This window comes from Electrona antarctica (genome assembly GCF_951216825.1).
Source record: "Electrona antarctica genome assembly, chromosome: 2".
Taxonomy (NCBI): domain Eukaryota; kingdom Metazoa; phylum Chordata; class Actinopteri; order Myctophiformes; family Myctophidae; genus Electrona; species Electrona antarctica.
Genome location: NC_136807.1, coordinates 30,907,551 through 30,933,836, shown reverse-complemented (window position 1 = coordinate 30,933,836; position 26,286 = coordinate 30,907,551). Strand labels below are relative to the sequence as shown.

General features: G+C 42.4%; 1 protein-coding gene across 4 annotated transcripts; it reads left to right on the top strand.

Moving 5' to 3' along the window:
- The first annotated feature begins 840 nt into the window (after positions 1–840).
- On the top strand, positions 841–23,622 carry raf1a (Raf-1 proto-oncogene, serine/threonine kinase a). 4 transcript variants are annotated; one of them, XM_079495555.1, is made up of 19 exons: positions 841–1,164; positions 2,381–2,414; positions 6,676–6,902; positions 7,639–7,751; positions 10,841–10,943; positions 11,038–11,195; positions 11,724–11,816; positions 13,529–13,682; positions 15,304–15,411; positions 15,864–15,888; positions 16,016–16,134; positions 16,729–16,846; positions 17,388–17,472; positions 17,666–17,842; positions 18,319–18,365; positions 18,961–19,079; positions 19,258–19,386; positions 21,533–21,667; positions 22,172–23,622. In XM_079495555.1, exons 3-19 carry the CDS (start codon positions 6,702–6,704, stop codon positions 22,307–22,309), a joined length of 2,022 nt encoding a protein of 673 aa, XP_079351681.1. In that variant the 5' UTR covers positions 841–1,164; positions 2,381–2,414; positions 6,676–6,701; the 3' UTR covers positions 22,310–23,622. The 4 variants fall into 4 exon arrangements, with proteins under 4 accessions (XP_079351681.1, XP_079351680.1, XP_079351679.1 ...); XM_079495554.1 differs by lacking the exon at positions 2,381–2,414; XM_079495553.1 differs by lacking the exon at positions 841–1,164 and having other exon boundaries at positions 1,861–2,414.
- The last annotated feature ends 2,664 nt before the right edge of the window (positions 23,623–26,286 follow it).

Here is a 26,286-nt window from a genome sequence, read left to right as displayed (position 1 = left end):
AGTGTTTTGTTTTCACCAGTCCCCTAAATGCTGAATCATGAATAGGCCCAGTGCTACTGAAGTCATGACGTAAAGCTATTTTCATAATCAAACCTAAAATAGCCTTAGGTAGGCTAAATAATAATAATAATAATTTAAAAAAGCACCGAGAATGACTACTGTAACCTTTTAATAATTACATATCTATCAAAACAAAATAGGCTATAACTCGGCCCCGTTTATAAATAACATTTTGAATTAATTTATTGCTGTATTTGTATTTCTCCCAGCAGTGAGGATATGCATTGCCAAAAGCACAGCCAAAAGTACACACGTTTTGCAAATAGCCTATACAAATGAGTGCAAAACATTTCTGTAATAAAAAGACAAAAATCTGAATCATAGTGAGTACATGAGCACTAGTGAGGATGAGGATCATGGAGGCTATAAGCATCTCAGCTCACTGTTCTGAGTGTTTGGTCAGATCAATAATATAAAGAGGAAAGATGCAATCATCCCTTTCTTAAGGTGGCATTGGTTGTTCACAAAGAGAAGGGTGTGTGCCGTTTCATAGTCAGCAGCTGCCAGCTGATAACTTTTCCAGCTGATAGCCTTTGCAGAAGTACAGTACACCATGGGAGTCATATAGTAGTGTCTGGTGCATTATAAAAGTTTAATATAGCCTAGAGATGCAAAGTTATAGCTTAATATGCCATACCTGCTGTAACACTAATGGTATACCTTAAAAAAAAGACTCAACGACAAAGCCCTGCCCTCTCACACTCTCTCTCTCACACACACACACACACACACACACACACACAGTATTTGGTGGTGTTTGTGGAATTGGTTGCATGACAATGTAATAATAACGTAAGAAATATCTACAGCACCAATGCAAATGCCATAGATGAAGAGAGGGACACATGCATTGCAGGCCCATTGCTCGAAAAGATGGGAACGTGGTGTGGGGCTACTGTAGGCTACTCATCTGGGTAAAAATGTTTGCTGCTTCATGGAATCAATTTGGACTCAGCTCATCAAGGCAGATTGTCTGGGACTGGGAAGGTTTGCGAAGCAGGTCAGCTCTGCACCTCAAACAAGGTTCTTCTGATAAAACAGAACCTATGAACCATCTGTGATTCTTGCTCCTCTCATGGGACCTGCTGGGATGCTGAACACATGGTAAGTGGCAGCAGCTTTAACAGAGGTTTAGATTTCACAGCGGTAGGCTACTGTTTCTGGGCCAGTTGAAACAGAATATGCTTATTATTGCTTAACTAACAAAAAGCTTATTTCCCCCCTCTCACTCCCTCCTTCTCTCATTTTTTTTTATTTCAAAATGTTTTGAACAATGCAAAAGAGGAAAATTACTAATTACTATTTATAACAAGTTAACAACCATGCCCAAACGAAGCTTGTACAAAAAATAGGCTATAATGTCGGGTATAATGTACATTTTAAAAACTTGCAGTAAAGTATAGGTTTCACACACTAGCCTACATCACAACATGGCTATTTTAACAGGAAAACAATTTTGCGCTGGCTTCACATCACCAGATGATGGTGCAATTTGAGCTATGTATAGATCTTTTAGTCGCAAGTTAAAACTGAATATACAATATACCGTGTACGTTGTTCACACAATCTGCAACTGTATTTTAGCATATGTGCCTTTAGATTAATAACGTGTTTATAGCCTACTATAGTTATAGTAAAGTTTTATTCTGTATCAGCTCCCGCTCCGTGTCAAAACATTAGACGCAAGTAAATGATGAATTCTCATTGGATGCTAAGAATAGCGTGTTTTCTTAACATTGTACAATTTGTCTACCGTATGGCGTATTTATTTGTTGTGGTATAAAAAGCAGTGTGTCGTTGCGGAGTGGGTGGGCTCAGTCAGTGCGCAGCAGTGTGGCTGCTTGTTATGACTGAAGGTCCTGTTTCAATAAGTGGCGTCAGGCAGACTCAAACCCTTTCACCTTCTCCGTCTATATTCCTTCCCAAATCGATCGATCGAACACGAGTGGAACTTTTATAACTTTGTCGTAGTTTTAATTCGAACTGCAACCGATCTAATAGACTCGAGGATGGGATTCGTGGTGTGACTTTTGTTTCGAGAAAGACGTGGGGGAAAAAAGACGAGCCCGTCGCGTTTGAAATGCGGACTGAATTAAAGTTTAGAAAAATAAAAGGAGACCAATCAATCGGATCGACGTTGAGTCGCTGACCTTGATACATACACATTGCAGTCTGATACATCGTTGGATACATTGTGATACATTGTTTTGTTGTTGCCCGTCCGTCCGTCTGTTTACAGCGTCGATTTTTTTTGTTCCTCCTTTCTCGAATGCGTTCGTTGCAAATATGATGATGTCATCGACGCCACTTTTTCCTGAAGTTATGGCGGAGCAGAACTTTTCCAACTTGTCTTGGTAAGTTTTATGACCACACAGGCCTACGACACTGCTACTTTGACCGTTTGAAATGCCGATTACAACAGGCGAATCCCGTTTTTCCGCCAGATGAGCACACAAAGCATAATTTATAGAACTGTGCGTGTGTCTGTGTGTGCAATGAAGTTTTGGTTGTTAGTTCGCTGATGGCCTACTACTACAGGGCAGGCACTAACAACATTAAAACCTGTCTGCAGGCAGCTTTCCTAGGTTTGATCGGCCACAGAACACAACGCCTGGATCGATGCAGTCTGACCACATATATTCATTCAGTAGCCTATATTCGTGGCTTACGATATTGTCTATTTGATATAACTTGTACATTATACGAACTATAGTCTCTAACTGAACGCATACGAGTATTAGTTCCGTATTTACATTAGGCTACTCTTTCGACGAAAATAAAATAGGGTAGAGCTCCTTTCTGATGACATTGGTGTCACTGTCACTAATTAACCCTCCATATACCTCTCTTCTCGACCTATGCCTGCCCTTTAACATTAATTAATTGGTATTTATGTCGATTAAATAAATATAACTATGGCAGTGGGTTCTCATAGTGGGGTCCAGGTACCCTTAATTAGGTTCTAAATGAACCCCTAACAGGTCTGCAACTTGAGTGTACAAACTAATGCTACATGGACCTGTAGTGTAAGGGTCCATTTGTACCATCTTTAAGAGTTATGGGGCTCCTTGAAATAAAAAAGTTTGAGAACCCACTGCTCTAATAGATTTTTACTTGGGCTGATTTGATATAACCTGTGACTGTCCTATGCCATGGCTTGTTGTGTGGAAATGTACCGGTAGTTGTTTCACATTGATTGGTAACATTATGAAAGTGTGAGAGTGCACATATTATGTGAACTTGGTGTTCTTTGTTTGTGTTGATAGTACCCTTTCCTGGATGGGTCACAAGCACTTTGTTTTGAACACAACTCTTGTGGCATGGTGGGCACAACAGACCCAGAATGGTGTCTGAGTCTGCCCCCTCTCCTCTGTTGTGACATGTGAGCCTGCCAGCCTTGTAGTTAACCACTAACTGCACTAAATTATCTCCACAGTCTCTTAACGCACTGGTTCTCAAAGTGAGGTTTGAGGACCCCCAGGGGTCCTTGAAGGGTTTCCAGGTGGACCCCACTAAATTATCTCTACAGTCTCTTTACACACTGGTTCTCAAAGTGAAGTTTGAGGACCCCCAGGGCCAGGGGTCCCTGAGGGGTTACCAAGTGGTCCCCACCAACATGTTTAAACACAGTCCCATTTTATTTTCCGTTTGCATGTTTGCGATGCAAACGTGTGAGAGCACTGCTGAATCAGGCATCAGGGAGTGAAAGAGGGGTGGAGGACAGCCAGACAGACAGGCAAGCATACACTTTTAGAGTTGTGTTATATAGGGTCTATGTATAGAGCCCTGCATTTGTACTGAAAACAGAGCAGTTTGTGATGGGTAGGTACAACCTAAACTAAAGTTTCATTTTTAGTGGCTGTCCCCCTAGTTGAAGCACAGGGACCTTGTTGAGTCCATGTTTTCTTCCCTGAACACAAACAAACACATTTATTTGGTTATTTTAATAACACTGGCTGATCAACTGCGTAGCCTAGCCACCCTCATGCCATACAGATTCACCCCCCACGTCCCCGTTTTGCCATTACAGGCAAACATTTTCAAAAATCTTCAAAAATAGCGGATCGAAAGACCTTTTGTAGATGGGTTCTTTTTTTAATAGGACTTAACAGGTTAACAACAAGCGTGAACACAATGATCGTTGGTGTGATGAGCTTAGTCTGGGTGTTATTCTGTTGGTACAGAACTAAATGTGTTCCCCCCCCCCCCCAACATCGGTATCTGCATTTTATGCAGCTGATGTGTCCTTATAACCACTTTCAACCTGGCATCCCTATTTTGACCTACATAGAACATTTCAAAACCTTTCAAAAATAGCAAGCTCCATAGCAATAATGCATCGCTACTTTCAATAGAGCTTACTGGTTACATAAAAAGTAACCTCGCGTCACAAGACTTTCCACCTCAGAGGAAAGCCTGGTTTGTATTCTTAAATTGCTCGTGTGATCCGGTCTAGACCGGATGGTAAAATCGGAAAAAAGAAGGAAAAAAAAACTCTGGTTTCCGGCTTCTTCGGCGTCGCTTTGTTTTGGTCCCCCCTGTTTGTTTTTAGTCCCGCCAGTCGCTACAAGATGGAATAAAAGATGGATATACCAAATTCCAAGAAGTACTTGAAGAAACTTGTTGGATTCATAATATCAAGACTTTTATTGGGTAAGCCCTAAAAATATGATGCCCTTGATCAGGAGAATGTTGCGTAATGCTGATTCCGGTTAGGGGTTTCCGGCCTGATGATTACAAACCAGTAGACGTAAATTACCATTTACATGACGTAAATTACCATCCGCTCCCGATTGGATCATTAATCCGAAAATGGTATGCCTCCCACTCCCAGGCAACAAAGTCCCTGGACGCCAGAGCAGAACCTTTTTTGCTAAACTCATTCCTACTAAACTAAGGAAGAAATGTAAGCATTGATTCACGTTTTGACCCATCACTCCTGAACCATAGTTTGTACGACAATACCCAGATTCCTTGGATCCTCTCTCCATATAGGCCCCAGCCATTTGTCCCAGATTACATTTTCCACGTCAAAACACACTTTTTGCTAGTACTACTCTTTTGTCTTTTGTCCAGTACACATTATCTCTGCGGTCATGTGATCAAGATGTATGTATAGTTAAAAATGTCAGATCCCATAGTGGCTATGACGTCTTCAAGTTTGGGCCCTGATCGAATCGAGACCTGTGCTCCAAGGAGTACACTTTTCTAATTTGTCTTTATTTGTGTGCAAGTTGCATGTTCTCAACTACGTAAATCTGGCACTTTTTTACAAAACCTCAGTAATCGGTAAAACTAGGACTAGGGGAAAAGGAAATTTTTTCACCAGAATGCTGTGTGTAGTATGTTGTATAATCCCAGCTACTTGTCTTGACAATACAGGGTTCAGTCCAAAGTTTATGGCCCGCAACACGGCCACTGCACTGGATCAGGTGAAAGCAGATTTCTCTCTTTTATAATATGTATGACTGTGAAGGAGTAGCCCTGTCTGAAGGTCATAAGGCTAATATTTCCTCGGGTTAGGGGGGAGGGATTCCCTCTTGGACGAGCAGTACTTGTTTTGTGTCCAACACAGGAGACCCAGGTTTAAATACTGGGTGTTACACTGGTGCCATGTCCTGGATTGGGTTTCCCGGTGGAGGGAGGTCAAAGGGGGAGTGACTGTGACAGAGTACTGCCTGAAGTGCATAAGCCTAATGTCTCCTGGTCAAGGGGGGGGGGGGGGGGGGGGAATTCCTCTTGTCCAAGCGTGGGCGCTTGTTTTCCCACACGTGATACCCGTATTTGAATCTCAGTATCACAGGGATTGCTGCGCTGATGTCCACCAGAGAAGTGTCCTCCCTGAAAGTAGTCCTCGGCACAAGTAACGGAAATCATTCTACTTAACCACGTGAACCCTAGCGTGGCAAAAAACCTGCAGAAAAAGCTGACTGACAAGCTTGCAACTCGTTGAGGTGCAACGCTGTGTGAGCTTGTAAATTTGCTATTTTTACAGAAGAGATTTGGTGTAGCGAGGCATAAAAGGAGGGACAACGAAATCGAATAGAGCCCTGCGGGACCCTGGTCAACAAAAACTTGTTGGGTAGACTCAGACTTCAGACTCAAACTCAGAGTCTGTATGTGAGGAGAAAGATAACCTAAAGTAATATTGAATATTGATAAGAGGTCATATGGTGATGTGAGCTGTCCAACTATGGACGTGCGAAAGCTGTGTGTACAGCATTTGTAGAACTATAGGGACCTTGCATAGTATAATGTGAGGCCAATATTGTTCTGTTCTTCACAAGATAAATGATTGTTATAGAGTTAGTTTACAATTGGGAAAACATGTTAGGATTAGGCATTTTGAGATTAGGTTTAAGGTTTGGGTATGGAGTTATGCCTGATTTATACTTGGTTGCACACCGATATTGCACACCACTATAACATGTTTTGAGCTTGTTGATGGGCTATTTTGGGTTGATGATACCTTTTAGGGTTCATTAAGTATTAAATCAATCAATCAATGGTATTCATTATGGTAAAAATTGCATTTATAAACCATCCCAGCATTTTGATGTCCTCACAAATATATGGTAATACAAAAACATGTGTGCTGGCGTGTGTGTTTTTCAGACCATTGAGAGCACTTGGCTTTGCTAATGGAGCACCTCCAGGGAGCATGGAAGACGCTGAGCAACGGCTTCGGAATGAAGGACTCAGTGTTCGAGGGCCCGTGCCTTTCGCCCACCATGGTCCAGGGCTTCCAGTACCAACGGCGCGCCTCAGATGACAGCAAGATGCCCGATTCTAAGGCTAGCAGCACTATCCGTGTCTACCTCCCCAACCAGCAACGTACTGTGGTGAGTGAGTGAGCTGAGCTGGTCTATCCGGCTGCCTCAGAGAGCCAGACTAGCCACTTAAGACGCTGGTGGCCCTATTTTGGGCATGACAAAATACGGCCTTCCCTAAAACACCCGGGACAGCGCTCCATGCATACTAGATTTTGCTCCCTCCTGGCTCCCAAATTATGGAATAAGATCCCTATTGTGGACCGAGCTTGCAGACTGACTCCTGACTGATTGTTGCTGTAGTCTGAAAACCCACCTCATCCCCCTGCCCTAGCACCCACCTCTTCAGACTCCACCTCAGCCCTTAGAACTTCTCTCTCCGTGTATCCTTGTATCACCTTGTTTGCTAGACTAGTCTTGACCACAACATTAAGAATGTTATTTAAATGGCATGTTTAGACAGACACCGTTTACCTGGTATCCTAGTTTCTTTGAGGAACTACAATTTTCTCTCTGCACTATATAATATGACTAGGGTTGACTGTAGATGACAATCTCCACAAACCTTAAAAAATAGCCAAGCAGGCTCATAATGCGTCGCAAGCTTGTAGATTGGCTGTTTTTTGCCTTGCAGCACCATCAGGCTACAGTGGCTAAGCTTGGTTTGTCACACTGGCCATGATACTTGCTACAGCATCATTGTTAACAGTTTGTCAGATGCAAATTGAATTCATATGCTCTTGGGAATGTAGGCAGAAAATAAGACTGAACTACTGAACTTGTGTGTGAATGTGTTGTCGTCCTTCAGGTGACTGTGCGACCAGGTATGACCCTGCACAATTGCCTGGTCAAATCCTTGAAGGTGCGGGGTTTGCAGCCAGAGTGCTGTGCTGTCTTTAAACTGCACCCTGGACAACGGAGGTGAGCGCTAGACACTTAAAGCTGCAATCGTACCATTCCTGTCCTGCTTGGGATTTGAACCCTGGTTCAGAAATATCTACCACTAGGCTAGTCACTACTGGAGCATGCCTGCTTTAGAGAGAGAATTCAAGAAGGCAATAAGCAAATATACTTTGAGTACCAACTTATAGTAGGCCTACTCAAACATAGAAATTAGCAGACCAAATGCTCATAACACATCACAGATCAGCTTTGTAACACTTTTTGTATTAATAAAATCTGCATGAACAATTACTAAAGCTATCAACTGCTGTAATTGTAGTGGGGTATAATAAATTAACCCTCATGGACCTTGATGCTATTGATGTAATGAATCAAAAAATCCCCCACTACCCTTGACGTAAGTGACGTAATTGTTTTATTCCCTATAATCGGGGGCATAATGTAGCAACTTTTGGCTAGTTTGGCTAACGGCCGATGTAATCTACCTAAAACCGTCCGAAATCCTTTATAATCCTTTATAATCTGCATAGCTGCGTAATATGCGATATTCGGGGCTTGATTAGAGCTTAATTTGACTTGCATATTAAAATAAACAATGATCGCTTGGCATTAAAATGATGAATTAAAAATATGAATAGTGCAGGTAGAAGGCACAATCCACTGTTAATTAGGGTGGCCATAAGGGGGTTAACACCACACCTACCATCAGTTCCCAGGACACCCAGCAAACTTGCAGCACCAAACCAAGCTACTCCTCATACATTGAGTTGGCAGTGCCCAGATTCGAACCCATGACCTAGTGTTCCAAAGGCAGTAGCTCTAGCTACTGTGCTATCCGGACACAATCAGTTGATCTGTTAACAGTAAAATCATTACTACAAATCATTGTTTGTGATGACAATTATGTGTGTCCTGGTTTTGGGGATCATCATCCATTTCTACAGTGTGTTCACTGTTAATTATTTCACGTACAAACGTATCTTTAACTGGGATTTCAGTTAATGGTCCATAGATTGTGTGTAGAATGTTTCATGCAAAAAGCTCAAAGATCCAGGCAGAAAATCAGGTATAAGCATTTTTCAAAATGGCGGAATATCTGAGAGCGGATCTTACTGGTCAAAGTGACAAATGTGTTCCCCATGAGTCAAAGAACATGTGGAAACAAGTGCCATGATTTTTGGCCGAACGAGGCATGGGTTATGCCTGTTCAAAGGTTTCATTTTCAAAAAATTGCTATAGCGCCCCCCTTTGGCCAATTGGAGTAAGGCTGGTTTCAGTGCTATTTGGCATGACCCTCTACCATACTGTAATGTTTCATAAGCATATGACACTGTATGTATACTATGGGCAAAAGAAGAATTTTCACAAAAGAGCAATTTTCATTGACGCAAGGTTTCGGATTTTTTGCTGCGTTTTTCCGTAATTCTTCGCGTCCAGTTGTTCAAAAAGGAGTAGGAATGAAGCCTATGCTTATCTGATTGTAGGCTACCCCTATGTTTATCAGTTCAAGTTCAAAATAAACTTAAATTAGCTAGGTCTCTATCAAGATTATTATTTTACTAAACTGAACCCTACTGTACCCTGAGAGTATTAATACTTTCCCCGCCGAAAAACGTAACCTACCGGTACGTTAATCATTAGTATCGGCAAGTGCCAATAAATGTAAGTTACGTTTATTCAGTTGTATAAATGTTTTGATCCGATCTAGTCGAAAGGCTACTCACATTAGCTTCGGATGGCTATTTGTTGTTAGCCATAACCCATAACACTGGCATGCACTCACGCACGCTTTCAGTCTCTTATCTCCAATTCCCCATCCCAGGCGGCATTTCTGGTCAAAACAACACTTATTGCACGGAGCATAGCGGTCGCTGTAATGGCGCCGGGCTGTACTTCTCATCAGCTAGTGAGAGATCAACACCTACTCTAAGGGGCAATTCACACTATGGTCCCGGGTGCGCACTCGGGACCACTTGGCAGATGTTGTGGTAGTGTGAATGATGCGTACCGTTCCCGGGAGCGGATCGCCCAACCGTCCCCGCATGGGGGGCGGGTCTCTGGACCGTTGAAGTGTATTCAGATACGCATCGTTCCAATGTGAAAGAATGCGTAGGCTACCTAAAGAAGAAAGTGGACTTTTTTTGTTTTTAGAACGTGACATGATCTCTAGTCGACGAGCCAAGCGGCAACAAAAAAAAACACACAGACGCTGCACGACGCGTAACACCAGCACATTTCCCTCACCGCCCGTCTCCTGTTGAATCTGCGTATACGCGCAGCACCGCAGTACTCGCTGATCTTATTCTGCGGACTACACGTGGCTCTTGGGCTTTGCTTGGCATAGTTTCCAAAGTAAAACAAAATAATAATAATGCTAAAGTAGAATCCATAGCAAACTAATATCAAACGCGACACTGGAGCACAGAACTGACTGACACAGTGACTAGCAGGCAGGCTGACAGTGAAGTAGTATAACGGCAAAGAGGCAATGCAATGCAGTGTGTCTGGATTTATTGGAGACAATGTCGCAGAGTTGATGGTCAGTGTCCGTGCGCGCCAGCCATCAAGCACACCGCCATCTGGAGGATTAAAGTGTGTTGTGCAAGTGTACCCGGGTGCGCTGTTGAATCTCGGGCAATGTGTGAATCATGGCCATCGGGGACCAGGCAACCGTATTCGCCTCAGTGTGAATCGCCTATAAGCAACACACACACCATTCAGTCAACATCCAGTTCTGGTCACAATGTTTTGGATCTTCAAAATAAGGGTTGAACGGGGCGATATCCTGGCATATAGTAACCATTCTTTAATTAATCGCTTAGAGTTAACATACTAACATTTTGTGAAATTAAAAAAATAAGAAAAACATTGATTGCAGCCTGATGCCTAAAATATCTAGCTAATGGATGTGAGCTTGTAGATCAGTTATCTTTGGCATCTCCACTGCATGCAACCAAGTATAAATTGTGCCTTAGGACTCTGGGAAAAGGGAGCCAAAATATAACTTATTTTATGATTATTTATTGTGGTCTTTCCTAATGGATACAGGTCTATGTGAAGGAGTATTATTATTACTGTTCCTCATGGAGTTTCTTTGATCAATTCAGTAAAAAGCTGCGGATGGACTGGAACACGGACTCCACGTCGCTAATAGGTGAAGAACTGCTAGTGGAGGTGTTAGATCATGTGCCCTTAACTACACACAACTTTGTAAGTACCCATGTTCTTTACAGTAATGCTCCAGACACGCTGCTTGTTTTTTTCCACTGTGAAAGGAATAAATTGTTATCTCTTTAATTTTCAGGTTCGCAAAACATTTCTGAAGCTAGCCTTCTGCGATATTTGCCAGAAGTTTCTTTTGAATGGTTTCCGATGCCAAACGTGCGGCTACAAGTTCCATGAGCATTGTAGCACCAAAGTGCCCACGATGTGTGTGGACTGGAGTAATATCAGACAACTCCTGTAAGTCTCCTTGCTGGGGGAAGGGTAATCTTTAAAAAAAAATAACTTTAGCTCTTCTTTTTGTTTGAGATGACATAACTTTCTCAGAATAATTTAGGCTATAGTTTGTGGTTGAAATATGATGGGGAAAATGAAACTTGATATCAAACGCAACTAAGGAGATTAACTCTTTGCTCTCTTAAACTAGTTTCATATTTCATCAGCAATGACATTGTCAGGATAAAAGAGGGAGAACGAGCTCTGCTGAGCCTGCAGGTCCTTTAACTTGAGTAGTTATAAGCTCATGTACAAAGCTTTGCATACTTGCACTGAGAATAGAGCATTGTTTTGCATGCAGGCTTTAGGGCTGACAATAAGCATTCACAGATGAATATCAGTGACAGTTAAAGAGATAAGGCTTTCTGTGACAACCATTTTGCTGACAACCTTTGTTAATCTGGCATCTCTCTCCCTCACAAAGACATGCATGCACTCCGTCCACACAATAGACTCATACGTCTGTCTGTTTCTGTGTGTGTCTGTCTACAGGCTGTTTCCTACGCCAGGTGAAAGTGGTGGGCCGTCCCTGCCCCCACTGACCTCTCGGCGAATGAGAGAGTCCTTGACTCGATTTCCTAATAGGTAAGACAAACGTGATGTCCTTGCTCTGACCCTCGAATCATGATCCCTGTGCGTAACCGAGTAGCCCTGCCCGTGCTCATAAGCCTTGTGTAACCACGCACGCACTTTCAAAACTGCTGTGCCATTATTACTTGGACCACAAATCCTTGGTAACCTTGTACCAACAGCAGGAAGCACATCTTGACAAGGGGGAAAAACTATTTTGTGGGTTAATGGAGGTTTTGGTGGGATGCAGATTCGTGCAACATTTATTTAGGGTGGACATACTACTTATGCAGACCGAGGTAACCTGAACAATTCTCTTTGAATTGCTTCTTTGCATCTCAGTTGGTGCACTGTAGTTGTACCGTAAAGTGGAAACAGTTCCTGTTTTAATGACGTCTTCACTCTTAATGCCCGATTAATGGCGGCTTACCAGCCCATGTGACAAGAACTGATGTAACACGAGGTGTGAAAAGAGCCTGTTGTTTGAGGAGCACTTAACATAGTATAAAAATACCTGTAGCCAAATTAGTACTAGCAAAGTATCAAGTTGTTCCAAGCAGAGCAATCTCAAAGACGTTTTCGAAACACCGTTTTGTGTTGCCAAAAGGGGGATTTGTGCTGGTGGTGAAGTGCACACCATTGGCTGTAATTTGATCTTGGTTTATAGACACTCAAATGGACTCCCACTCTCTGTTTTCACCAGTAGGCCACAGTGTAGTGCAGAGGCAGCCCAGTTGACAGACTAGGGACATCTCTGGATTGGTAAATAAAATTGGCACAAACGGACATCATCCATTGCTGTCACTGTTGTTGTATATGTTAATTTGTGTTATTATATTCCTTTATTACTATATAATATTTGTATTACTATTATTACTTGTGCTGCTGCAGTGTGAAGAAACCGAACAAATATGTTTACCCCTGTGTACCTACTAACAATAAAGGCTACCTTGATCATATTTATTTTTAACTTCTTACATTGGTGTAAGGTGGTGTTCATATTTGAACTTGTTTTTGTTGGACAAGCATTTGGATTGTTTGCCGTTTTCTTACTTACTTGGCTGACGAGCTTCGATCTGCACACTTGAGGCAAACACCCTGGCTTGGCAAACAAAGGGCAAAATGGCTCCACACACTGCAACAATGGGATATGGGGTTGGTCAATAGTAACGTATCTAGAATTTATGTTGCATGTTTGTTTCTGAGAAAAGGTGGCTTCAGTAGTCTAGCGTTGTCTATTTGTATGTACTCACCGGGCCTTGCCATTTCTGATCAAACGGACTTCCTCTTGCCTTCTCGGAGGAAGAAGCAGCAAATGGTGCTAAAAAAAGAAAAGTGTCTTAATCACATTAACTCTGGCATCCCTATTTTGGGCAAAAGAAGAATAATTGAAACATTATAAAAAAGGTTTCACATTTTAGCAACACTCAACCCAAACGCCCCCTCCCCAAGCTCCCCTAAATCCCTCCGGCCTCCACGTCACATCGTAACGTGTTGTAATGAATTACTGTATACAGTGGTTAACTGTGATGACGGAGGTGATTCCTGCAATGGGAGAAAGTGAGACAAAACGGCAGAAATGAAACCGAACTGTCTCATCCACCACACCCCAAACAGTCCAAATTAATTTACATTGGTGTTCAGTGGGTTCATGTTTATTTTTTTTCTCTCTAGTTTGTCCTACAGACTCGGTAACATTAGTAATGCATCTTCTGTCCTCCTTGCAGCACCATGCACCGCTACTCTACACCGCACGCCTTCAACTACACCACACCCTACCCACCCACAGGGGGCATTCTTTCCCAGAGGCAGCGCTCCACCTCGACACCCAACGTCCACATGGTTAGCACCACCCTGCCCGTCGACAGCAGCATGATCGAGGTAACTACACACCACGCGGGCCCCCCGGGTCCTCCTGGAGGTCTGGGCAGCCGGTCTTAAAATACCCCCCCCCCCCCAGCCTAGAGAGTGATCTTACCCTCTTATACGCAGCAGGCATTCCAGCCCGCCTGCTGTATAACGTACCACTGTGTTAAGTCATCACAACTGGATGCGGTTCAGCTTCATTTGCATGATTCTCTTATTCTGCCCCCTCTCTGCCTCTCTTAGTTTGTACCCCTTTTTTAAAGGGATTGTAAGTGATAGTGTTTTGTTAAAATAAGATTTAAATGGCTCCAAATTATGATAAATTAATACATTTTTATAGAGCAGTGGTTCTCAAACCTTTGCATTGCAAGGACCCCTGTCACTCTGTGACCACTGTCACAAATGGACCCGTAAGCGATACCCCTCGAGGAAACCCGAGGGTCCCTCGAACACACTTTGAGAACCACTGCTATAGAATGTTTTTCAGTAGCGGGTGTCTCCCTGTCTCTCCAGCTGTCTTTTAGTAAACAGAAAATAAATGTTCATGTCAGGATACCAATTTCATCCAATCAGGAATGAGAACTTCTACAGGATGTAGAAATTGGAAGTGATTAAAGCGGACATGAACTTGGAGCTGGAGGAGCTTTGTGGGGTTCTCTCTCTGGATACAATTTGTAACCCACCTGAAAATGTAAATTACTTTACATTTTACTAAAGAACTCGAGAGACTGGGAGATCCCCAACATTACTGAACACTATTGACATAATTATCGGATTGTAGAGCTTTTGCTTTTTAGCAATAAATGTTTTGTTCTAATAATTATATCTCAAATTTAGATAGCCTTTTCTTAGCAGCTTTCCTAATAAAGTTGATGTTAGAAAAGTGCTAAGATAGTAAGATTATGGAATAAAATCACAAAACGATAGAAATCACTTGCAGCACCTTTCAACCATCTTATCCTATCTTGCTTGTCCTTTATTTCCTGTGCCTGTTTAGTTAGTTCTGTTTGTTTTCACCCGGGTGCTGCTGAATGCATCTCCCACCATAACTATTCTACATGCTTTGTAATGGGGCTGAGCGATAAATCGATATTGCATCGATATATATAATATTGATTGAACATGTTTTTCAAAAGAAATGTTATGTTATCGCAACGATAGCAGATTATCAATATTGTGATTTTTTTTTTATGTTTATCGCCCAGCCCCACCTTGTAGAACACTGGTTCTCAACGTCGGGTCCGGGGACCACCAGGGGTTCAAATAGACCCTCACAAGTCTGTAACTCTTAGAGCATGTATAAATCGAACCTTCATGCACCGGTTCTATTTGTACACTCCGAGTTCAAGCAACACTGAGGATTTTGCAGTGTATAGTGGAGTCCCCAGAGATTGAAAATAAATGGTATCAAATGGCGGTCCGTGGCCTAATGCATGTTAAAATGGGGGTCCTTGAAATTCAAAAGGTTGAGAATCACTGTTGTAGAATATTCCTCCTGATTTGAAACTCTTCCCAATTACACACCCTGGGCGCAGCACTTTTACCAGTTCTTCTATCCTTACTTTCCTTTCCTTACTGTCTTCCCTTTCCCTGCTGTCTTCATTGGTGTCTTGTCTGTTCCCCTGCTGGGGAATAGCTAGACTGCCTGAATGCCTCCCCAAGCAACTGGTGCCATAGATTCTGGCTGAAGAGGAGAGTAGGTAATGTTCACTTTGTTGAGGCGGCGCCCGAGAGTCCCAACAAGGTTAGGAAGCTGTGTGTCTGTGTGCAGTCTGTAAACGGGTTATCCATGTTTTTGTGCAACTCTGTTGTAGGGCTGCAACTATCAATTATTTCAGTCGCGATAATTTATTTTCGATTAATCACCCTTTTCTTTCTTTTTTACGGTTTCACACTTTTTTATTTTTTAGATCTAATCTTATATACGAGTAAATTGATTACTAGTATTAATCACTTAAGCTCTATTTAATATCTTGTGGTACAACAGTGTAACAAAAATTGTGAAAATGGATGATCGACAAGCTCAACGACACGCGAGAGCTTGCAAATATATATATATATATTGTATATATTGTTTTTTTCTAAATCAATTTTTGTTAACTGTTGCATCCCTGTTATTTTTATTTTCTGAAATCAAGAGTGACTTTGTCAAAGCAGTCATCATATTGGCATGTGTTTTTTTTTCTGTCTCTGTAGGACGCGATGCGTGACCATGACTCTGGTGAGTGACGACGTGAACACTTGATTTACTGAGCCGAGGAACACACAACTCGGCTAGCTTACATTGGTACGAATCCACAGAAGTCCTGTCCTGAATGCTTCCTCTTCCATCCCTTCCACCTGTTTAGAGGGCAGTTCCCCCAGCCAGAGCCCTACAGGGTGGTCCCAGTCCCACTCCCACAAACTACACACGCCTGCCCAGAGAGAGAGGGCCACGTCCTTCAACACTCAGGAGAAAAACAAAATTGTAGGTTCTGCATCCTTCTTTCTCATCATAGCACCGCAGATAACTTCAGAAATTCAGAGATTTCTGAAAATATGTACCTGTAGGTACATATTTATCCAGGCTCCTGTTGAATCATGATTCATGACCATAAAACATTTGATTCTGTATCAAATCATTTTTCTATATTAAATTATATTATATACTATATTTAATAATTACCCTTTTTATATATATTATTATTTGTTTGGACACAGAATCAAATGTATGGGCATGGATGGCTTGGTTCCAGGCTTAAAAAAAACGAAATAATTTCTGAAAGCTCGAAGTGAAAAATGAATAGGTTTCTATCTGTGGCACCACTACTAGGCCCTATACTTGCAAGCTTCTGGTGCCATTGCTGACGCTTAAGAGCAGTTCACACCAAGAATTATAATGATACTATAATGATAAACTACTGTATGTCTTTTAAAAAAAATCGTTCTAACTCAAGCAGACGGCAGAGTTCACACCACAACTATAACGAGTATAAGTGTGGTGAACGATTATTTGGATCACTTTCAGATTGACTTCATGAACAATTGCATGGCGTACATGTTTGCTTTGTGTCCAATCCAGAGACCCAGGGACAAGCGGGACTCTAGTTACTACTGGGAGATTGATTCCAGCGAGGTGTGTCTACAATCCCGCATTGGTTCGGGCTCCTTCGGGACCGTATACAAAGGGAAATGGCATGGTGAGAATGTTTGCCACTTCTTAACAATTGTATCTATGACAGTTTAGTGTCTTGTCACATCTCCTTTGAGGTAGTGAACATTGGTCAATTTACAAGTGACATGTTATGTAACCTTGTGGCTGTGACATGACGCGCCTTCCCGGCTTCCTGCATTGAGCACTACTGCCTGTGTTGCCAGATTTTGCAAGAGAAATGAGCAACTAGGTCTAGGAAAGCCAGCCCAAAAGAATGAGGCCACATGAGACCTTTACACGTATATGCATTGGGGATTCGAAAAAGAAAATGTGAAATATTTGGAATATTATTTTTGAAACATTTTAACAACAAAATCTTGTATGGGGGCCCTTGGCACAAAATATTTTCAGATGGGGGTTAGAGACAAATGCATATTAATTGGGGGTCCTTGACATGAAATTATTTGAGAGCCACTCAACCACTTAGAAAGGAAGCCCAAATAAGCAACTACACTTTAAAAACGAGCCCTCTGGGGGGGGGCAACAAAGCATATAGGATGTTTAAACATGGTTTATACCTACTCTAGGTGATGTAGCAGTGAAGATTTTAAAGGTGGTTGACCCCACGCCAGAGCAGTTCCAGGCCTTCAGAAATGAAGTAGCTGTCCTGAGGTAAGACATATAATATATACAGTATTAACACAACACAGATGCAATGTTTTCCCTAGAATCACGTTTTTATTGGTCGAATCTGTCTACCTTGACACTTACGAACCTTGGATGAATTCTCTGTAGATCATCTTGAGGCTGTTATCTCATCTTTTATTCTGGTAATTTCCTCTTCCGCACCGCGCTCTGACCACAGGAAAACGCGACACGTCAACATCCTGTTGTTCATGGGCTACATGACGAAGGACAACCTGGCCATTGTGACCCAGTGGTGTGAGGGCAGCAGCCTCTACAAGCACCTCCACGTCCAGGAGACCAACTACCAGATGTTTCAGCTCATTGACATCGCCAGGCAGACCGCTCAGGGCATGGAGTAGGTTTCCAACAATATCATTCTCATGGATTCAAGTTCTCAAGTCGCCACGACTAATTTCAGTCATTTGGTTTCCATAGAGAAGACATTCTGTCTTCTATGAAAGCAAAAAATAGAATGGGGAAAAATAGAATATCTACAGGCTCTCAATGCGGCTTGTAGATAGGCCATTTTCAGTTATCTTTTTCAAGAATTTGGAGTGGTCAAGTGGACTAGCAATTATTATGACAAACCCCCAATAGTCTGGGATATTTCATGGAAAGCAAAGCTTAAAGCCTCAATCCGTAATTTCTCCAAAAGGTTGGCCGTAGAACAGCAGAAACAATATTACAAAAACATCACAATTGTACTTTGTGTCAATTAGAAATGCGCGAGTGTCGTGTCATAGTCCTGTCACACTGTCTCACAAATTACCCTATTCATTCTGATTACAATGTATTGCAGAATGCCAAATGCCATTATAACGTCTCTTTCAGCTACTTGCACGCCAAGAACATCATTCATCGAGACATGAAATCCAACAGTATCCTTTTTCCAGTTGAACTTTCTGCATTCATACAGTAGGTAAAAGAATATTTCACAATGTTGATCCTGTTAACACTTTTGCTGGCGTAAATATACGCCAATTGAATTAATCGGAGCACCCGCCATTGCCGTAGATCTACATCAATTGGTCTTCTATAGTGGTTATGATAGATCGAGTAGTAATGCTACTTATATTAGCACTGGGTTAGGGGTGATGTAAACGGAAAGAAAAAAACGTCCATCTTGATCGCCACGCGCATTAACACCCACTGTTTGTGTTCCTTTCAAATGCCTTTATCTTGGATTCCTTGTCCCAGATTGCATTTCTGGTCAAAACGAGCTTTATTCTACGGTCTATAGCCAAAGTAGTGATCGCCACGGCAAGACTGTATGCTCTCCGAGCGAGAGAAAAATATCTGGTTCGTCACAACACATCGTAAGTAACATCCGGTTCCAGTTTTTGGGGTCCCATGGATCCTTCAAAATAAGGAAAAATGTTGGTGGTGAACGGATGAACAAATGAATTAATGCTGTCAGGAAAAGTTAACGTTTCCGTCGTGGACTTTAGTGGCGCTTCCTTGACAGAAACATAGATATCTTCTTGCACGAAGGGCTGACGGTGAAAATCGGGGACTTTGGTCTGGCTACGGTGAAGGCCAGATGGAGCGGCTCCCATCTGGTGGAGCAGCCGTCTGGCTCTATTCTCTGGATGGTCAGTAAGACAAGTCATTTCTGTACCATCTATTGACAACTATTTGAGACATTAATTTGAGATTTTAATGCACCGGAACCTCTGCCAGAATGTAGACTCGGCACGCTAGGATTCAAGAATTTAAGACGGTTGAGCTTTAAAATGTGTTTTTGTTATTTTTTTCCTCTTGTGTCCAAAGGCTCCTGAGGTTATCCGGATGGACCAAAACCCCTACAGCTTCCAGTCTGACGTGTATTCCTACGGCATCGTTCTGTATGAGCTGATGACAGGGGAGCTGCCATACTCTCACATAGCTAACCGAGATCAGGTGAGGTTAGCCCATCCTGTGGCTCAAACAGCGTTGCTGTCTGTTTCTCCATAGTCCATATTATACGTTTTACGTAAGGTAATGCCCTACTTCATCATACAAGAGTGTCGCACAAAAGTAGCAGAAAGAGACCCATTTACAAGCTTAGGTGGCATCACATTGCGGCACGTTATGAGCTTGTAGATCTGCTGTTTTGACAGTTTTTGCCTTTAAAAAAAAAAAAAAAGTAAATCTGTCTGCCTTTTTATAAATATTTAACAATGAAGTATTAAGAGCTTGTGACTAAATAACTACATTGGATCCATTGAAACATTGTCTCTTTTTTTCCCCTTCCATTTCCTGAAAATGAATTGTTTTAATAATAGCTCAGATATATATATATAGCACTTTTCTATACTGACCTGAAGAGGCGGGTTTTGAAGGGAAGGAGGGAAGGGCCTCTTTCATATGGTTGGGGAGTACATTCCAGAGGGAGGGGACAGCAAAGCTCTGTCCCCTAGGTACGGTACTTGGCCTTGGGGACCTCCAGTTGGTTTGCTTCACTGGACCTGAGGGAGCGAGAGGCGACGTTTTGGACATAGCGAGGTGTCTAATGTGTGTTGTACTGATGCCATTGTGTGGGATGCACACGCAGATTAGACACACCAACGGGCCGACATGTGAAACAACGGTCGGACATGCACTGCTCCCGTGCTTGCGGTTAGGGTTAGGGTTTGAGGTAGGGTGTCGGTCTAATGACAGTCGGACCGATTGTATGTCTAAACTAAAGCCTGTACCCTGTTGTGTAGCTAAATTCTAACCGGCAACCTTTGTCCTCCGTTTGTGCTCTGTTCCTGTGGTTTACCAATGTCCACCCTGTATAAACACAAAGTGATTGGTCATAACTTGTAGGCCTGTGACCTTTTCAACGTTTGATTTAAGTCAAACAGAATTGGAACGGGTGACCCACTTCTTTTGCACATGGACACATGGATGTTGTGTACTGTAGTGTTCAGTGTTGCCAGATTTCTGTGAGGAAAACGAGCAACCAGGTCTATGTAAACAAGCCCAAAAGAGGAGCCCAAAGAACAATCTGCAACTACAATATTTTGCAATCAACTTTGCATAAAAACAAGCTCAACGTTGCTTATAATAAGCAGATGTGGCAACACTGCTAGTGTTCCCTGGTTGGCTGTGAAGCCCTGCCACCCTGGAGCCACGGGACTAATTTTAGAGCCAGTAACACAACCCTATGTGTGTCTGTGGTTCTATGTATGTCTACTGAGACCATTCTACAGTTCAGGCCAGGATCACAATCTGTCCTCTTATACAATGTATGCCCCCCCCACCCCAGGGAGTCCCGTACAAGATTTGTGTTTTTAAAATGTTTATCTTGTAAACCAGCTATTTTCAAATATCCAATGCATATAAATTAGGATTAAAGTGCTCGTGGCTCGTCGCTTGTTTTCATAGGTTGCTAATTTCTCTTGCAAAATCTGGCAACACCGATCACAATGCTGTATTGTTTTGAAGACATGTAGGCCTCTTTTCCACCAAAAGAACTTTGGTTGTAGAACTGGTTCCGTTCTAGATTGTTGGAACCTTGGTGCTTTGTTGGTTCCAGTTCCGAACCAATTTTTAGGGTTCTGATTTTCAGTGGAAATACTCTGAACTGGTACAATATTATGTGGGAAAAAAATAACTGAACCGGTTCAACCCCAGTGGAAAAGGGGCCACAGTAGTCTTGTCTACCCGTAGATTGTGAATATGAGTGATTCATTGCTCTGCTGGTGCTCACCTGCTTGAAATTACTTGGCTGATTTGGAAAGCGCATGGCTTTGCTCTTAAGCGTTTATTACTGATCACCATACGCTCATGTCACCGCGATAGCTTGGGTGTTTCAGATGCCAGTCAGACTGCTTGATGTTCCTCTCGGGTCATCTGGGGCTGATGATGATATCCACACCCCATGGCCATAATTCAGCTCAGATATTGTGGCTTCTATATGTAGCTACCTTTTATTATTATTATTAAAATTTTAGCTACGACCTCAGACGCCGGCAGGCTCAGGCAACAAGCTTTTTTCCCAGGACATAACTGTTTGAGAACCACTGCAGATAAAATGCACATCCTCTAACTACCGTTTACTGTCTCACTCGTTTGATAGATCATCTTCATGGTGGGCCGATGCTTCCTCTCTCCAGACCTCAGTAAACTCTACAAGAGTTGCCCCAAAGCCATGAAGAGACTGGTGGCCGACTGCATCAATAAGTCCAAGGAAGGGAGGCCGCTTTTCCCACAGGTACGCCACCATGTTAATGCTGTCGAGCTGAGTGGGTAGAGAGGCTGTCTGGTAATCACAAAGTCACTGGTTCATCAGCTCATAGCTATGAGCTTGTAGATCTGCTATTGTTGAAAAATCGTGAATGTGTGCAAATCTTTGGAAAGAAATGTAAGAATGCTTTTATTCTACATATGAGGGTGGATTCTGCCAATGCATGTCAATGGGAATGGAGCGTTTGCAGAAATCTGCAAATGGCAGCAAACCACTCCATTCCCATTGATGAAATGCATTGGCAGAATCCGCCCTCATAGGTAGAATAAAAGTGTGGTGTGACCGTGCCCCCAACAAACATTTCAGCTTGAATATTTGCTTCTGGAGGTCCCTGGCACAAACTATTTTTGAGATGTGGGGGGGGGGGGGGGGGGGGTCTGCCTGCAGCCAAACCTTTTTTTGACATAAAACGTTCGAGAACCACTGGACTAAATATATTCGTTTGTCTCGTGGTTGCGTGTGCGTTTCCAGATCTTGTCGTCCATCGAGCTCCTCCAGCACGCCCTCCCTAAGATCAACCGCAGTGCCTCGGAACCCTCGCTGCACAGGGCCTCGAAAGCCGAAGACATCAACGTCTTCACCCTCACCTCCAGACTGCCTGTGTTCTAGAGCTTCAGGAACCATTACACCACCTTCTGCTGCCCCCCTCTGCTCCTCCAGCGCCAAATATCTTACACACAGGACGAAATGAGCATCAAGCACAGATGTAGGTGAACATTTATCAAACGTACTGCAGGAAGAGAGGAGAGTGGGTGGAAGTGGAATCTGGGAACGACTATGGAGGGGTTTGATCGATTGGTAGGAATCAATCAAAAAAACTGATGGATCTCTACCTAGGAATCCAGTTATTTGCTAACCACTGCAGGAATGATTGGTGTTCTGCAAGAACTCTCTCCACACACCCCTCCACCCGTCTTCTGCGGCAATGTAGTTAATGAGATGAGTAAATATATGTGCAGTCGTGCACGCACGCCTCCCTAGAGACGAGACATGCTACGTGCACGCACACCTACCTAAAGACGGAACACACAACGTGCACGCACACCTACCTATAGACACACGCACACAGACGTTTGAAGGAAACTCGAGAGAAAGACTGAATTGTCTCTTGGGTTTGAGCTCTGCACAAAGCGTTTCTGATGAAAAGGACCTTCAAAAGCTTACTTGCCTTAAGAGAAAACAAAGCCTGAACTGAGGCTCCATTCATATTTGTTCGCGCGACCTTGTCACTCGACAGAAATGACCCGTTAAAACGTGCAATTTGGGTCGAGCAACAAGGCCGTACGGCGGAAGTATAAATGAGTCTTATTTACTCTGCACAACTTCACCTCTGACCATCAAAAGGAAGCAGTTGGATGTAGTCCATTTAATGCTTAATTTATACCTTGCCGTACGATGGTGTCGCACGCCACAAATGGCACAACGGCAATGCGCCATAAGCTCGTAGATCGGCTATTTTCGGCGCGAGACACCGGCGCACAACAAAGTATAAAACAGGCTTTAGTTGCACAGTAGTATTTGATTCTGCATCGTCTTAATCAGAATGGAATAGATATGGGAATTTTATTGTCATCTTTATCTTTTAATTTTTTTTTTTTTTGTCCTGGAGGATTATATTCTGTCAGACAGCAAGCATGAGTGATTGAGGAAAACGTTGAATTTGCACATTTTAACAAAAGCAATGGCTATATGTGTTGACCGTCCAGAACCTTGATCTGACCTTTCTGGTCACTCCTTATCATGGGTCATGTGGTATCGTGAGCTGGATATTTTGGCAGTTGTCTTAAATATTTAAAAAATGATTTGGAAACTAATTAGCCTTTTGTCTATCATGTCTCGTTCAAGAGTTTAAAAACGTTTTATTGGTGAGAAAGTTCTTTATTCACTGTTTTAATAAAAATTAAGTTAAATTCCTTTGCCAATGCTGGTCTGTGGTCTGTGTCTGCTTGTGCAGGTGTACCCAAACCTTTTCCATGCCAAGGACTCTGGCTGCAGCCTGCCTATTGTGAAACGTGTGTATGTTTCAAAAAGATTTTGTGTGTAATCTTTTTTCCCCTTTCTTTTCTTCTCCTTTCCAAATTCCAATTCCCCCCAAGCCCAAACATTGCAACCGTAATCTAATTTCAAACTAACTACTTATCTGCTAGTTTTAAAATTGAACAGAGAAATTGAGGGTCATATTGAAGCCACCTGCTTATATACAGCTTGCCATCCTGTGAACAGGCCCCTCGGTGAAATCCCCACACATGTGCAATACTTGGTAGCGGGGTGTTAATGTTTGCTGTTGCAGTGGCAAAGTGGTGGAACCTCGAAGGAGACACAGTCCAGACACTCACTCCACCGGGGGGACTCCTACCATGGGCTGATGCCACTGGCAAGCTCGCTGGAACAACACGCCAGCCAACAAGGCCCTGCTGGTCACATGCTGCACAGGGAGAAGACAGTCCTGTTTTGTTTTGAAGGTAAACATCCATTATCTACATCCTGCTGGGCAAGACCACTTGACCCCAGCAACCTTCAAGTCAGAGTCATTGTACATTATATTTAGCTTTTTTATTATTATTCAGGTTTTTGACCTTATCCCATCACAAATTTCATGATGTAAGCAGAGTTGAGTGCTTTTATTTTTTTAAGCCCCTTTTTTGTAGGGAAGGAATAACCCTGGTGTCATCAAAAATGGTGACTCACGTTCAGATCAAAGACATCTGGTGACCTCTGGCCTTCTATCCCTGCATCAGTTTGGCTAAATGTGTTCTATCTGTTCTATTTCTGTTTCCTGACGGGCCACAGAGACTGCCTTAAATAAGACCATCACAAGAACCCTGATGTCCTGGCATGACTGGCTCCATCTAGTGGCAACTGTAGGCTACATTCATGTTTGCTGGATATGATGATGACACTGCACCCTATTATGTATCGATATTAACATATGTGTACTTAAAGTATAGCCATATTTATGATAACATGAAGAATCTGTCAAAGTGGGCACAAATGCAGAACAAACTACCGGTGCATGGATGCCATGTCTTTCCATAGCTTTCAGAAAGAAAATTTGTATATAAGCTACATTAATTTATTTACTCCATAAGATCAATTGAGTAGATAAGATAATAACAAAATTAAATGAATCATATTACTACATCATTACTACTAGGGATGTCCCGATACACTTTTTTCCTCAATTTCTGTGTTAGCCGATAGAGATACCAGTGTCGTGATCTCATGTTGTGTTTATAGCTATATCTCGTGTTGTGTTTATAGCAGACTCATCACTCAAATGTGCACTTGCAGTTTGGGCAACTCCAAAGCAAACTCCACATGTCCCAACATTTTATTTACCTGCCATAGTGTCAACCCCTTACCCCTGTGTCGGATCTGTGGTTAGACTGGCATATTCACCGATACCGATATGACCCGATATGACAAATAAGGGCCGATCCGATACTTTTACCGATACAGTATCGGGACATCTCTAGTAATATGCAATATGCAGTAATATGCAATGACAGTAATATGCAATATGCAGTAACTATAGCCAATCTCGGACGGCATACTATAGCACGCCGTTTTTCATCATTTTTGAGGATTTGAAAAAAAGACGAAAGTCACTCAAGACAATGGACCATGGTCTCGGGGTGATTTTCGTCTTTTTTTTTCAAATCGTTGTTTTTCATAATTTTTGACCGTGGGCTATAGCCCATATCGGACGGCATACTATAGCACGCCGTTTTTCATTTGAAGATTTGAAAAAAAGACGAAAATCACTCTACAATGGACCCCGGAGCCCATGGTCTCGGAGTGATTTTCGTCTTTTTTTTCAAATCCTCGTTTTTCATTTTTGACCATGGGCTATAGCCCATATCGGACGGCATACTATAGCACACCGTTTATCTACATTTTTGAGGATTTGAAAAAAAGACGAAGATCACTCCGAGACCATGGGCTATACATAAGTGAAGATTTAATTTTTTTTTTTACTTTTTTGACATGGCGTTTTCACCGTTTTGATTGAACAAACTTAACAGTTTGCAAAAAAGGCACATAAGACTATAGTTTAATACAAATAAAATGATTGAACCCAAGAAAGCACTGGCTTGTTTCCATTGGGGTCCTGAAAAGATTAACATATTGAGCACACAGCAATGATTCTAGACCACCCAGAGCAGGATGAGGAGCAAGTAATTATTTTTACTTAATCTTTATTTAACCAGGCATATAGATTAAGGAGCCAGAGAGCAGCAGCATTCCAAGGAGTGTGAGGAGGCGGAGATGACACATACAGATAGAACTGTGTGTGTAATCAAATATCACAGGTGCAGATATAAAGTCTTGGGGCAATCATTTTGTGAAGGCCACATCCTTGAATGAGGATGTTGAGTTAATTAAAAAGTGTAAAAGAAAAAAGGAACACCTGGAGGCTGGAGATAGACATAGCCTACTCCCTTTTGAACAGAGATTAACTAGTTCTTTCATTGAGGAGCTTCTTAGATATGAAGAGGAGCTTTATGAAACGCATGCATGTGAAGCACTCCCAAGACATTAAGACAAACATTAAGACAGGGGTTGATTCTCTATTTTCACATTAT